The following is a 15,000-nucleotide window of genomic DNA, read 5'->3' on the forward strand; positions in this document are numbered from 1 at the left end:
ACCTTATGTAGCCACGCCCATTTGACCCGGTTGTGTGGTTGTGTCACGACTTCCGGCTAAAAATAAAATTAAATAAAATGGCTGGCTGCTCCAATATCATCTAACTCTGAATTAACTAATAATTTGGCCAATTGTATGTAACATACCAAATAAAAGCAAACGGCAATGTCTAAGAATGCAACGCCATGTAACTGGCTTGTTAAGTCTCGCATTCCAGGGAATTACGTTAACGTCTGCGGGTCTTATTGACGTTAGTGGCTCGAGCGCTCGGAGGAGAGACAACTATCTGAAGCTTTCTTTGTTGGAGTCCAGGTATGTTTTACAAGAAAGTGCTCGTCATTGTTGACGATAACGTTATCTGACCTGGCTAACAGTGGATACTCGCTTGCTTGCTGTGTACCGAGCTCAATAAGTAGGCTACATTCTTTATTTTATCCCCTGCACTGTCCGCGACGAAAACAACTGTCTTATTTTGCGGCGTGACCGCCGGAAGTGTTAACAGGACCCGGAAGAATTTGGCCCACTGTAAGGTCTGAACATAAGGTGAATAGTATCTAGTGCAAGTGCACTAAAGGACTTTGAAAGCAAAGAATAGGATATACAGTAGATTGCAATGTAACATAGAAACTGCTGAAGATTCCAGATCTGCTAATACAGAGTATTACAAAGGCCTAATGGCTTGTCATAGAGAACGTGGGAAGTATTGTCCTGGAGATGGAGTTCAGCATTGGGGTGGGCTGCATGTGGAGGGAGTGGGTGGGCTGAGATGAAGCCAGCCTGCTAAGTTGGGGGGGTTGGCGGTAGCATACATGAGGTCCTTGTGTCAAATCCCGTTAAGAATAGGCAAACCTCAATAAGTACTGGACACACAGAAGGGAATCTGCTTCCAATTTTGTGGCAAGTTTATCAAAGCGCTTATTATTTTCTTGAAACGAGGATTCCTTCAATTGCTTTGGTTTGGGTTAGTATTCAATTATGAAGAATTTAGCGTGACCAAGTTATTAGCCTGTTTGAGCTTTAGACGGGTTCTGGCTACACTCAGGTTTGCTTTGGACAGAGATTTCAGTTTGGGTCGGAGTTGGACTCAAATTTCTCAGGAGCCCGTGAAAGCTTTGAGCACTAATAAGACTGTCCACTAATATCAAGCCTGACTTTCTGCTCCAGATCACAACCTGACTCTCTCTTTGAGAGTCCAACACACCACAATATACAGTCAGTCACACCACAGTAAGCTGGTGGTTGGAGAGATGGTCCTTCAACTAGAGGAACTGGGTTCAAGCTGTCATGTTGGCAAGCATCCACCCGGCTGAAGTGCCCACAAAGACAGGCATCCCTACCAGCTCCAGCCCCTGGCTTCAGACCTCCCTGTGGAGAGGGGACCAGCTCCAGCCCCTGGCTTCTGACCCCCCCTGTGGAGAGGGAACCAGCTCCAGCCCCTGGCTTCTGACCCCCCCTGTGGAGAGGGAACCAGCTCCAGCCCCTGGCTTCAGACCTCCCTGAGGGCTTTCACACCGGCAAGGCTCTGTGCCGATTCCGGTTCCCGAACCCAAATTTGAACCGGCCGGCGCATTCAGACCGAAAAAATAATTGGTTCGGAACCTGAAAAGTTGGTTCTCAGCGGAACCAAAAAATAGTTGGTTTTTCCTTGGGAACCGTGACATCATCAGTGGGCGTGTCTCATTCTAGGCTGTGAAAACGAGCAGGAAGGAGAAGAAGGTAGCGACAACATGGAGAAAAATAATTTGCAGTGGTCTGCTCTGCTGAGGAAACCAAATGTTTAGTGGTGATTTGGGCATCTACCGAATCTCAAGAAAAGCTAGAAAGCAGTACAAGAAAGAGCAAGTCGTATGCCGAACTTGCGGAAGAGATGGCCAAGGCTGGGTTCAATCGAACGCCAGACCAAATAATTAATAAACTTAAAAAACTGAAGAAGGACTACCGAATAATGTCCTCCCACTTTGGTTCCGCTTAAACTGGTGTGAACACGGGCTGGTTCGCCAGAAAGCACCAAGGTTCTGAGACTCCAGAACGGAGCCAGAACCAGAACCGCGTCTGTCTGACCAGCTCCAGCCCCTGGCTTCAGACCTCCCTGTGGAGAGGGAACCAGCTCCAGATCAATCAATGTCACATTACCATTACACTGCATCTAGTTAGCTCTAACATTGGACATACTGGGCATTTGACCAGCGTTGTGTTCCAAGTCAAACATCTACCACTTGGCACCTTGTTCCTCCTTGTTTCCATGAGTGATATCACTGCCTCTTGTTAAGGGAGTTTGGTTTTTAACATTGTCATAACATATAATAAACCTGTCCAAATATCCTGTTATATGGACACCAGGGCAGCGATATAGTGGAGTTGTGTGAACGTTGAGCAGTGCATTGCTGGAAGAAGAACAAACCTAGACAAGGAGCGTTTCAGGAAACTCAAGAGGAGCAGCATGTGTTTATCATTTCATGTCTACGATTTGATACAGAATGCTTACACTACACGTCAGTTAGATTGTGTCTGTGTACACTTGACTTCACAAGATCATGTCTGCTGTGACTGCTGTATGTAGGCCTATGAGCTGGTGTTAAGGCTGTATGTAGGCCTATGAGCTGGTGTGACTGCTGTATGTAGGCCTATGAGCTGGTGTTACTGCTGTATGTAGGCCTATGAGCTGGCGTTACTGACTGTATGTAGGCCTATGAGCTGGTGTTACTGCTGTATGTAGGCCTATGAGCTGGTGTTACTGCTGTATGTAGGCCTATGAGCTGGCGTTACTGACTGTATGTAGGCCTATGAGCTGGTGTTAAGGCTGTATGTAGGCCTATGAGCTGGTGTTACTGCTGTATGTAGGCCTATGAGCTGGTGTTACTGCTGTATGTAGGCCTATGAGCTGGTGTTACTGCTGTATGTAGGCCTATGAGCTGGTGTTACTGCTGTATGTAGGCCTATGAGCTGGTGTTACTGCTGTATGTAGGCCTATGAGCTGGTGTTACTGCTATATGTAGGCCTATGAGCTGGTGTTACTGCTGTATGTAGGCCTATGAGCTGGCGTTACTGACTGTATGTAGGCCTATGAGCTGGTGTTACTGCTGTATGCAGGCCTATGAGCTGGTGTTACTGACTGCTGTATGTAGGCCTATGAGCTGGTGTTAAGGCTGTATGTAGGCCTATGAGCTGGTGTTACTGCTGTATGTAGGCCTATGAGCTGGCATTACTGACTGTATGTAGGCCTATGAGCTGGTGTTACTGCTGTATGTAGGCCTATGAGCTGGTGTTACTGCTGTATGTAGGCCTATGAGCTGGTGTTAAGGCTGTATGTAGGCCTATGAGCTGGTGTTACTGCTGTATGTAGGCCTATGAGCGGGTGTTTCTACTGTATGTAGGCCTATGAGCTGGTGTTAGTGCTGTATGTAGGCCTATGAGCTGGTGTTACTGACTGCTGTATGTAGGCCTATGAGCTGGCGTTACTGACTGCTGTATGTAGGCCTATGAGCTGGTGTTACTGCTGTATGTAGGCCTATGAGCTGGTGTTAGTGCTGTATGTAGGCCTATGAGCTGGTGTTACTAGGCTCTTTCATACACAGATCGCGCAAAAATAGCCGTTTAGGAGTCCCGTAAAGGCAGCCGCCTCGCCACAGAAATTGCTTTCACACGAGCCAAGCAGCACGGCCACATTACCGTGCTGCTCTGTACTTTCAGGTGAAATCCCCCGCTCCCGCATTGAAAGGCGAGCAGAGGGATTTCCTGCTCCTCCTAGCCCAAATGAATATTTTCATAGGTTAGTGTAGCCTATAGGCTACTGTATGATGAACAAATTCAATTCAACAACAGACTTTCCTCCTTCTCCTAGTCCGCTGAGGAGATCTGTATCGGCATTTTCATTTGCCGATATCATAACTTAATAAAAAATGCGCTAATTTGCGGCTGCTGCACCTGGAAGAATCCTCTCCTACAGTAGTTCTGTGCTTGGAGCAATGTCCCGCCCACAGCGCTATCTGATTGGTTACACATCAAGCAATCGCCTATCAGAGGGCTCAGAGATGAAATCTTGACACCTCACCTCAGTGCTCTCTGTTCAGCGCAGCCTGCACTAGACAGGGGGACAGTGCGAGGCTGCCTGAAGCGAGAGCAGCGGACTAGTTGGCTGTTGTGACTGTAACAGTCACACTGTGTTAAGGTAAAGCAGCAGATATTGTCATGCCAAAGTTGTAATAAAGTTAATATACATAATAATTACCTACGCTGACATTGCAAAAACACCACGATCTTATGAGCGATTCGTATGAAGCGCTGCCTCGCACAGTGTGGTGTGTGGAGATAGGTCTGTCTATCAGTCTACTTTTTTTACTTTCACTCGTCACTTTCTTGATACATGAGGTGATTTCCCCTGTAATTTTTTTATGAATGAGCTGACCATTCGCACCTTTTCTGGCTCGCTGCGACGACCTTTCAAGTGGAGGCGGGTTGTCCGCCAATACGGCGATGTGACAACCTTTGGTGCCGGGACAAAAGGCGTACAAGAATTACCCACCAACGCGCGTTCATGCCTTTCACATCGGAGCCGCGAATCCTAATTTCCGCGCATTTTTCGGCTTTCATAGCCGGTGTGAAAGAGCCTGTGACTGCTGTATGTAGGCCTATCAGCTGGTGTTACTGACTGCTGTATGTAGGCCTATGAGCTGGTGTTACTGCTGTATGTAGGCCTATGAGCTGGTGTTACTGCTGTATGTAGGCCTATGAGCTGGTGTTACTGACTGCTGTATGTAGGCCTATCAGCTGGTGTTACTGACTGCTGTATGTAGGCCTATGAGCTGGTGTTACTGACTGCTGTATGTAGGCCTATGAGCTGGTGTTACTGCTGTATGTAGGCCTATGAGCTGGTGTTACTGCTGTATGTAGGCCTATGAGCTGGTGTTACTGACTGCTGTATGTAGGCCTATGAGCTGGTGTTACTGCTGTATGTAGGCCTATGAGCTGGTGTTACTGACTGCTGTATGTAGGCCTATGAGCTGGTGTTACTGACTGCTGTATGTAGACATATGAGCTGGTGTTACTGCTGTATGTAGGCCTATGAGCTGGTGTTACTGCTGTATGTAGGCCTATGAGCTGGTGTTACTGCTGTATGTAGGCCTATGAGCTGGTGTTACTGACTGCTGTATGTAGGCCTATGAGCTGGTGGTGTTACTGCTGTATGTAGGCCTATGAGCTGAACGTGTTGTCAAAACAAGTTTCACAAAGCCTTTGAAAGAGAAGGAGAGAAGGAGCGAGAACTTTGTCAGGTGATCATCTTTTTGTCAAATCTTTGTAAATAAATCACTGTATCATTCAATCTGAAGTCCTCATAAACCGCCAGCTTCTCAAATCCTTCTTGTCTCGTCGCGAATCTCGATTTCTCGAGAGGACGCATAATCCAGACAGTTCAACGTGCGGCGAAGTGTGTGTGTTGTTGCTAGATAACACACTGGCACAGATGGAGCTGGTTTGAGAGGAGCTTTGCCCAGACAGAGAAGAGAAGAGTACCGTTCTTCTTTCTACAAAGTGTTTAATTTTGGGTCGACCATCCGTGACACCGCCGTCTTGCACCGGAAAAAACATCAGCTTTTCATTTTCCTCTCCTCTCCTCTCCTCTTCTCTGCTGCGGTGCCTCCTCCCATCTGTTCCCTCACTCCCCACGCTTTGACCCAGATCTGGGATTTGCTTGAATAGTTTCGTAAAGTATGCATTTGTGTGTGTGTGTGTGTGTGTGTGTGTGTGTGTGTGTGTGTGTGTGTGTGTGTGTGTGTGTGTGTGTGTGTGGCTGCAGCTGCCAACTGCTGTCCCTGTCTGTGACTGGGAGATGAACTGGAGAGGTTGGAACTGTCACACCAGCGTGGGGATTTTGGCTTTTGGCTGGATATTGAAATGCAGGGTTTTGGTGGTAGAGAGGGGAAACATATACTGTTCTCTAGATGGTGATCTCTAGAGAGAACTATCTCCGTCTCTCTCTCTCTCTCTCACACACTGTCGGCTAAATAACTAATGACTCTCTCCTGACCCTCTCTAAGCACCAGATTTGACCTTAACTCATTGAGTGCCAAGGACGAGTATGTTCGTCAATTGCGTTTTTTGACGGTGGGACGTGGATCAAAGCCTCAGGCATCTCCTGTACAAATATTGTAGCTATTGAAGGTGTATAATCTATTTTACGGACTCATTAGGTGGCGACAGTGCTCTCCAGATTAGAGAAAGGTCCGGAAAACAGCAGGAAAAAGCCCCGTGATGAAAGAGAAACCGCTCATGCTGCAGCCAGAGCCATATAGATTGCTCTGTCTGGAGCTGACGTTGGCTGCGAACAGCAGTCAATCCGCACCCACAACTGAGCCCCTCTGCCTCTGTCTGTCTGTCTGCATAGTTTCTCCACACGATTAGCCGCCAGAAAAGCAGTACCCGACGCCGAAGGGCCAAACCATTCTCAGCAGTCCGGTTTGGCTTTTCCGTGTCGCGCTGGGAGCCGGCGCACAAAAACGGAGCACTCCGAAAATAGACTGGGTGCGTGAGGCTGTGTGTTAGTGTGGGGAGGAGTTTGCAGCTGAGGGGGGAGAGGGGGGTGGGGCATGCAGGGCACCACACAACTACACCACGTCACTACATCAGAAAATATTATCTTCAGAGTCAGTGAATGTGCTTGAAATGCTTCATTTCACAAAAGGCAGAATAACTCAGCTTCTAATTTGAAACGCCTGTATTTGCTCAAAACAACCTATCTTCTCCGGCTCATAACTAAAGAACGGAAAATGGTATCAATAAACTTTTTTTTGCTGATGATACAATAGAGTCAGCTCGTTCTTTGTGCGTGTTCGGTGTTTACATAGTAATATCACACAATATTCTGTGGGCCTCGAGAAATCACTGAAAACGCTCTGAAACTCTGGCACTGGGAGCGTCCGTTCTCCAAAAGTGGCTGGCACTCAATGAGTTAAATTAACATGAAATCAACCCCTGGTTGTCTCATACTACAGTAGTTGAAATCAACCCCTGCTTGTCTCATACAGTAGTTGTCGGTGACATTGTGAACTTGGATAATGGACACTCAGGTCACCGGAGTATTGGATTTGTTTCCCGTCTTTATTAGCGCTCTGCTCTCTGCTCTGCTGCTCCCCTCTTAGATTAGAATAGATTACACATTTGATGAAACTTTAATGATTCCTGTGGAGGAACTGGGTCGCTGCGGCAGCAAAGCTAAGCATGAAGATGAATTAATACACAGGACAAGATGTTACTATCCCTTGTGCCAAAATCCGAGGAAAAACACATTTAGAAGACCAATCCAGAATAAAACAAGCTAACAGGCTAACAAACTAATAATAATTCAATAATATGAATGGAACGGCCACAGCAGTATCAATGTTTGGATTTTCAACCCGCTTTGTATATCATTATAATCTCGCTAATATATGCAGATGGACAGTGTTAACCTTGTGGATATATTTTCTCCATCGAGAAATCCACATTTGTCTGGCTGCAGAAACTCCGCCCCTGCCAGCTGGTATGGCTCATTAAAGCTCGTTAAGGGCTCTCAATGCGATTCTCCTCCGTGGATGTGCCATGTACTCCTGCGTTGGCTTAATTGTTCACAACCAGAGGTTGGGACTTGGTCTAAATGCTGTTTCACAGGTTTGTCCACCCTGAAAAGAAAAACAGTCTCATCTTTAGAATTCTTACAATTTTGGGATTATTTAGCCATAAATAAAATTTAAGATGTTGAATATTGTCACAGTATCGGCTACCGGCAGCTTCAATTAAAAAATCTCAGTATTGGCCCTTCATAAACCCATATTCAAACCTATAGTCTCCCTTCTCTATGCTCTGTTTCTTCTGATAAGGTTTTCGGTTACACTCTTAAGTGGAACCATGTAGAATCTTGCTTTGCCTAAGCTTCCTCTGTCTCATGAGGCTAATACACTCTGAATAGTTTCAGAATATTAATATATATTAATATTTATATATTTAAAAAATCCTGATTCTGAACTATGCCTCCATATTTAGCCCCTTTCTCCAAAGCATGTTGCTTGTGACTGTAATCTCTGCTCAGTGCTCTCTCCTGTCAAACTAAACCAGCAGGTGTATGTGTGTGAGGGGGAGTCATGAGTGCCTAGAGCTGCAACGATTAATCGATTAGTCGATCGACAGAAAATTAATCGACAACTATTTTGATGATCGATTGATTGTTTTGAGTACAATTTTAAGAGAAAAGGTCTAAATTCTCTGATTCCAGCTTCTTAAATGTGAATATCTTCTGGTTTCTTTACTCCTGTATGACAGTAAACTGATATTATCTTTGAGTTGTGGACAAAACAAGACATTTGAGGGCGTCGATCTTGGGCTTTGGGAAACACTGATCGTCATTTGCTACCATTTTCTGACATTTTATAGACCAAACAACTAATCGATTAATCGAGAAAATAATCGACAGATTAATCGATTATGAAAATAATCGTTAGTTGCAGCCCTAGTGCCAATAAGATCGGTGATCTATACAAACAACAAAGAAACAGAGTAGTTATAGAGAGAATCATTTTTGCCTTTGCGCATATGATCATTTATTAAAACTAGGTCACCTATGTAGTTGAAAAAATGGGCAATTCTTTTTTTAAATTGGAGCTCTATAGTATGAGCAGAGAAAAGGGAGAGTAGTTTTCAGTGTCTGCTTTCCAGTGGAGCATGTTCTGGGAATAACAGCGAGCAGGTGATGGTGAATCACAGTGTTGAAACATAGCGTACTTACTGTAACTCCACTCAACTGGTAAATAACTCCGTTATGAGCCAAGCGATTGTTATGCTGGGGGGCGGGGTGCATGAATTAATATGATGTTAGAAGTGTGTGTGTGTGTGTGTGTGTGTGTGTGTGTGTGTGTGTGTGTGTGTGTGTGTGTGTGTGTGTGTGAGAGAGAGAGAGAGAGAGAGAGGGAGAGAGAGTGAGTGTTTGTCGGTAAACGCAAGTCTCGGTTCTATGCTGGGAGGACTGTGGATAGTGAAAAAATCACAGCAAAAGTGTCACCATTCAATGTTACATTCTCACAATAATAACTTTTTTAATTCCTTGTACGAAGTAGATTTCTGCCCAATAAAGAATGACATGATTTGTAGTCATGCTTTTCAGCTCCATGACATAGTTTCATAGTGAATTGTCTCACGCTAACTACTAGTATCGCTTGTCAGCGCTGGAGAGTCCAGCTCCTCTCACTCTGGTCTAGCGGGGGGGAAAAAGGCTCTGTTATCTTTACAACCATCCACCGAAAGTAGCAAGCAGACCTGCTTTATTGCACAATTCAAATCTTCGTCAAACCTTTGCTATTTTCAGCGTGTAGGGTGCTAGCTAGCTAGCTAGCGTTGTTGTTGTTTCACAGCAGCAGAGGCTTTTGAGAGCGGTAAAACGCAGGGAGCGGAAAGGGATTTCCCTTCGCTCCGACTGAAACGGTCGGAGCCAATGGCAGAGCAGCTTATCCCCGCAGCCTGCCTCCAGTGAGTCAGACTGGTACTACACCCTGACTGACTCAACTTCATTTAAAATGCTGACTTTGGCTGCCCCATAGCACCGCAGCAATAGCTACAAAACGTAAAAGTGAATTTCCGGTGGGTTTTCACTCCAATACAACCCCAGCTGCCAACACAGAACCTGCATGATTTCCTCTCCCTCTCTCCCCTCCCTTCCCCTCGGAGCTGTTCCCACAGTGCAGGGCCTCTCTGGTACTTCCCCTGCATCCTCTGGAGGGGAGAGGGGAGGTGGGAGAGGGGAGAGAGGAGAGGGGAGGTGGGAGAGGGGAGAGGGGAGAGGGGAGGTGGGAGAGGGGAGAGAGGAGAGGGGAGATGGGGAGAGGGGAGAGAGGAGAGGGGAGGTGGGAGAGGGGAGAGGGGAGGTGGGGGGGCTGGCTTGGGGGTAGGCGGCGGTGGGGAAGGTGGTGTGGTTGGTTGGAGGAAGCAGCACAGCTTTTCTTGGCTCTGAAAATCTCGGGTCGACTCAGCCGCAGTCTGAAAAACTAGTAAAAAGCCTGATCAGCTGCCAAACATGATGGTATTTTTGAACCCAAACCCGACCCGAGCGGTTGAGAGAGGAGATGAAAGCTTCACGATCCCCGTGGAGAAATGTGGCCCTTTTACAGCAGCAAAGAGTAATATTAGTATAAAGCAAGGAGAAATAAGAATTGTGCGTTCCTCACCTGGCAGTTACTGCAATAGAGTACTACTAGAGTAGTAGTAGAAATATATGAATGGAAATATATTACAGCACATAGGGTGCAGAACATACAGGGACAGTACAATATGATATATCTATATCTATATCTATATAGATATAGATATAGATATGTATATATATATATGTATATAGAGATATATTTATAGATATATAGATATATATATATATATATATATATATATAGATATATAGATAGATATAGATATAGATAGATATAGATATAGATATGTATCTATATATAGATATGTATCTATCTATATCTATATATATAGATATATATATATATATATATATATATATATATATATATGTATCTATGTATGTATCTATATATAGATATGTATCTATATATATATATATATATATATATATATATATATCTATATATAGATATATATATATATATTTTTTTTTATAAACAAATGAGAAAATATTAGAATATTTGGGTCCTGTTATGGTTTGTGCAGAAATGCTGCTCTAGGAAGGAGGAAGGAGGAAGCAGGAAGGGAGGGAGGAAAGGATGCAGGAGACGTATGATGTGTGGGGCGGTGGGCTTTATGTTTCCCAGCAGTTGGAGCTCTCTGCTCTCTGCTGCACATTCATCACTGTGGGAACATGAGCAAGACATCACAGGGAGACACTCTGCTTCCAACTGAGAAGACAATATCTGCCTGCTCACCCCCTCCTCGCGTGCTCTGCTGTCTGTCGGCCTGGAGGTGACTTCACAATCAGATCTTCTTCAGACAGGAAGACAGCGACTAGAGGAGAAATGTAGCTCCATAGCCGAGTTTCCATCCAAGTATTTTCCTGTGAATTACGATGTATGAAATGAGAAACCCTGAATGGAAGCAGCACATTTCAGTATTAATCACCTCAGCTTTTATACTCATTTGAGGCAGAAAAGTTAGAGACTGAAACAAATTTGTCGAATAGTTTTGACTGTAAAATATCTCTTCGCCACAACCCCCCAGACATTACACCTGCTGCTGTGTTTTTACAAAGATCACTCACTGCATTAGGATATTGGTTTTCAGACAGCCAGTGTTAGCCCACAGTGTTAGCCCACAGTGTTAGCCCACGGTGTTAGCCCACGCTAAAGAACAAGAATAGCTGCCTTTTCTTTGGTCTGGAAAAGTACAAATGAACCAGGTCCTGGTTGTCCAGCGCGGGTAGAAACCAGCGCGGGTAGAAACAGAAGGGTTTTGACCATTATGATCAAGGAGGGGGAGATTTGTAGTGATGCTGCACAACATTTTGCCCAGAGTGAGAGGGGTAGAGGCGGAGAGAGAGAATACAGACAGGGTGTGGAGAGAGAGACAGTGAGAGAGAGGGAGAGAGAGAGGGAGGCATGCTGAGAGAGAGAGGCAGAGATGCCAAAGTGTGAACAGGAGAGCATAAGAGGCATGTAAAGTGTTCCGTTTTTCCCCACAGCGCCCCCCCCAGGCCAGGCTCAGCCAACAGAATAATGAGACTTCCTGGTCCAGGGAGAGGCTGTGGGCTTGTTGTTATGTTTCCTTTCTCACATGCATTCCTGTCTGTGTTTGTCTTCTGATATCCACACTTTGAATGAGGCACGGAACCTGCTCCGTCTTCAGCCCAGCCATGTGGAGCATCTGTCCAGGCTCTCTGTTGTGTTCTGTTAGGTTCTGTTAGGTTCTGTTGTGTTCTGTTAGGTTCTGTTAGGTTCTGTTAGGGTCGGAGAGCAGACGAGGGCTTTTCCTCCCCAGGCAGCACACAGCTTCATGTCTGTGAAAGAGGACCTCAGACCCTTCTCTCTTTTGCTCTGGTCTTCAGTAATAGAGAGGCAAAGTGACCGCCTACTTCCTGCCCCCACCAGGCCATAGAGTGTTTTTTTCTGCTCTCCCCAAAATTTCAATAAACCTTTATGGCATATTATTACAATACAACAATACTGGTGTTGACAGTAATAGAAGATGCCAAATCATTCAAAAACAATAAGCATTTTGCTTTTAGGAGCATTGTGCCAGCGTGCAGCGCTGTTCCAAAACGTGTCAACGTGTGCCGTTGCCTGGGAAACGCACATCCCATAATACAACTGTTCGCATCGCATCCCATAATAGTATGATGATACTTGGCGATGCCATTGCGAACATAAACAAACGGGTTAGCTAAAAGTTTAGCGTTGCCACCGACGGCCCCCACCGTTGCGGTCGGGGTACGTTTCGAAATCCCTCCAGGCCTGAACATTTTTCTAGGGGAAACACTGTATACCCCATAACACATGACATACATGTCATGGATGGTAGTACAGTACAATGTGATTAGTGTATAAAAGAGACTATGTGTATGCAAGTTCTATTTCCTAAAGTTAAGCAATATTTCCTTCTTATGTTGTTTCTGTCTCCAGGCTGAACAGTGAAGGAAGCGGATGATGCTCTCCTGAATCTCCCCGCTGACGACCCCCTCCCTCCCTCCCTCCCTCCCCCCCCCCCCCCTCCCTCTTCATCCCCCCTCACCCTCCTCTTCCTCGCCATCGGCTCCATCATGAACCACACCCCCAGCCCCCACCTGTCCGACAGCGGCAAGTCGGGCAGCGCCGGCCTGCTGTGCGGCCTGGGCCTGGGGCCCGACCGCGGGATCCGCTCGCCGGACAGCCTGACCCACACGCCCAGCCCCAGCGGCGGCACGCCCAGCTCCAGCCCCCCGCTGCTGCTGTCGCCCGGGCTGGGGGGCCTGGGCATGGGCCTGGTGGCGCTGGGGGCGCTGGGCGACGGGGCTGGGGGAGACTGGGAGAGCAGGGAGGAGCTGAGGCTCCGGGAGCTGGAGGAAGCCCGGGCCAGGGCGGCACAGATGGAGAAGACCATGAGGTGGTGGTCCGACTGCACCGCCAACTGGAGGGAGAAGTGGAGCAAGGTGGGGCTTGATATTTAATGTCCGGGGCAAGTGGCATCTGGCTTTTTATTACATGAACGGGTTTTTACTGAAATTTCCACAGAATTTACAGGGAGATTTTATTATGTTTGGAGAGGATATGACATTATTCACAGTTATTATATTATCAGGTGCTGCACAAGCTGGGCTTTTCTTGCCAAAACACATCAGTCTCCTCCCAAACATAAGTGACCCAGTTCATATTTTCCCCAATTTTGGATGTGCTGCTAACTCCGTTTGCGTCGGCTTATTATTAACAATACAATTAACAACACAAACGGCTTAGACATACGACGTTGTCATGGGCCAACTGCGACTTTCTTGACATGCAAAGTTATGTTTTAAATGGACAAAATTTACGTTGGCACCCCGTGGCACAATTCAAACGGGATCAAAAAAGTAACGTTATTCTCCATTCACCGCCATTCATATTTTTCCCGCGCTGGTACAGGGAGAAAAGCAGGAAGTGACGTTTCACTTTGCCTCTCTATAGTGCGGCGCGGTTATTGTTTATCAATTGTAGGTCCAAACAACATTTTGGCTAATAATAATAATAATAATAATAATAATAATAATAATAATAATAAATAGCTGTATGGAAGGGGCGGGACGTCGCGCCATATCTATCTGTCCCAGGGTCATATTAGTCATCAGACTGATAGACTCTGGGTGTCCAGATTGCTTCCACCTTGGCTACATTTTTCAGAAGCGTAGGTTGCCCCTTGGATACAGTCTTAATATTGTAGTAATAATCCTTCAGGCCTGTGTGTCCCCCTCCTCCCCCAGGTGCGTGCGGAGCGTAACCGGGCGCGGGACGAGGTGCGGCAGCTGAGGCAGAGGCTGGACGCGCTCACCAAGGAGCTGACGGGCGTGCGGCGCGAGCGCACGGAGCTCGCCGCCGAGAACGACGCGCTGCGGCAGGAAGCGCTGCGTCTCCACGGCGACCACCCCACCGCTTCGCCCCCTCCCCCCGCTCCCCCTCCCGCCACGTCCTCGCCCTCCCCCTCGCCTGCCCACCCCGGGCCTGCCCAAGGTCATTACCGTTTTGCATTGCGTGTTTTGTGCACTTTTCATTCGTTTTTAATTTTCTTTCTTTTTGACTTTTTCTTTTTCAATTTCAGTTTTGTTTTCACTCGTTTTTAAAGTGGGTTTGCTAGTTTTTATTCTTTGAAAAAGCTTAGTTTTACTTTAGTTTTTATTATTTTCAGTGTTAGTTTTAGTCTTCTTTGTAATATGAGGTATTTGTCAGGGGTCGAGATAAAAAAAAAAAGTTCAGAAAATGTATTGTGTAATAAAAACTCAACAATTTTTTTTGTTTTTTCCACCATCCACAAAACACAACTAAAAGATGTGTGTCAGTCAGTCTGTTTGTGTCAGTAAAAATAATACTGTACTACTAACTTACATTAGTCTATGTATGAAAAATGAAGACATCATTTTAGTTTGTTTGAGTCAGTTTTGTAAACACACACAATACGCTTTCAGTTAGTTATGGTTTTTTTGGTGATCATGTTTTTTCACAATTTGTTTTTGTTTATTCGCTAATTTTCATTAATGACAATAACCTTGTTCCTGCTGCAGCCTCGCCTTCGTCCTCTCCCTCCATGCCTCCTTCCTCGCCCACCTCCTCCTCCTCTTCTCAGCCCCGAGTGGCCGAGGGGCCGCCCGGCTCGCCCGAGCCCGAGCCGGTCAGGGACAGGGACAGGGACAGGGACAGGGACGAGGACCTGGACAGACAAAAGGTGGGTGTGGATGACGGAGAGAGTTAGACTAGATTCCTTCTTTTGATCAGGTTGTCTCACAGAGCTCTTCTTCAAGAAAGACTTGACTTTCAAAAACATGACAGAAAAATAGACACAGTAGCAGTCAGTCTGCAACATACA

General features: G+C 46.1%; 1 protein-coding gene across 1 annotated transcript in view; it reads left to right on the forward strand.

Moving 5' to 3' along the window:
* The window catches only part of ccdc102a (coiled-coil domain containing 102A), a 92,634-nt gene that overhangs the window by 42,443 nt on the left and 35,191 nt on the right, over positions 1–15,000 (forward strand). Inside the window, exons 2-4 of the mRNA XM_083662208.1 lie at positions 12,594–13,099; positions 13,904–14,150; positions 14,699–14,859. Of these exons, the coding sequence (XP_083518334.1) occupies positions 12,731–13,099; positions 13,904–14,150; positions 14,699–14,859 (777 nt within the window). The 5' untranslated portion in view covers positions 12,594–12,730. The remainder of the gene's footprint in view (positions 1–12,593; positions 13,100–13,903; positions 14,151–14,698; positions 14,860–15,000) is intronic.

The sequence above is a fragment of the Poromitra crassiceps genome (assembly GCF_964638095.1).
Source record: "Poromitra crassiceps genome assembly, chromosome: 28".
In the NCBI taxonomy this organism is placed as follows: Eukaryota; Metazoa; Chordata; class Actinopteri; order Beryciformes; family Melamphaidae; genus Poromitra; species Poromitra crassiceps.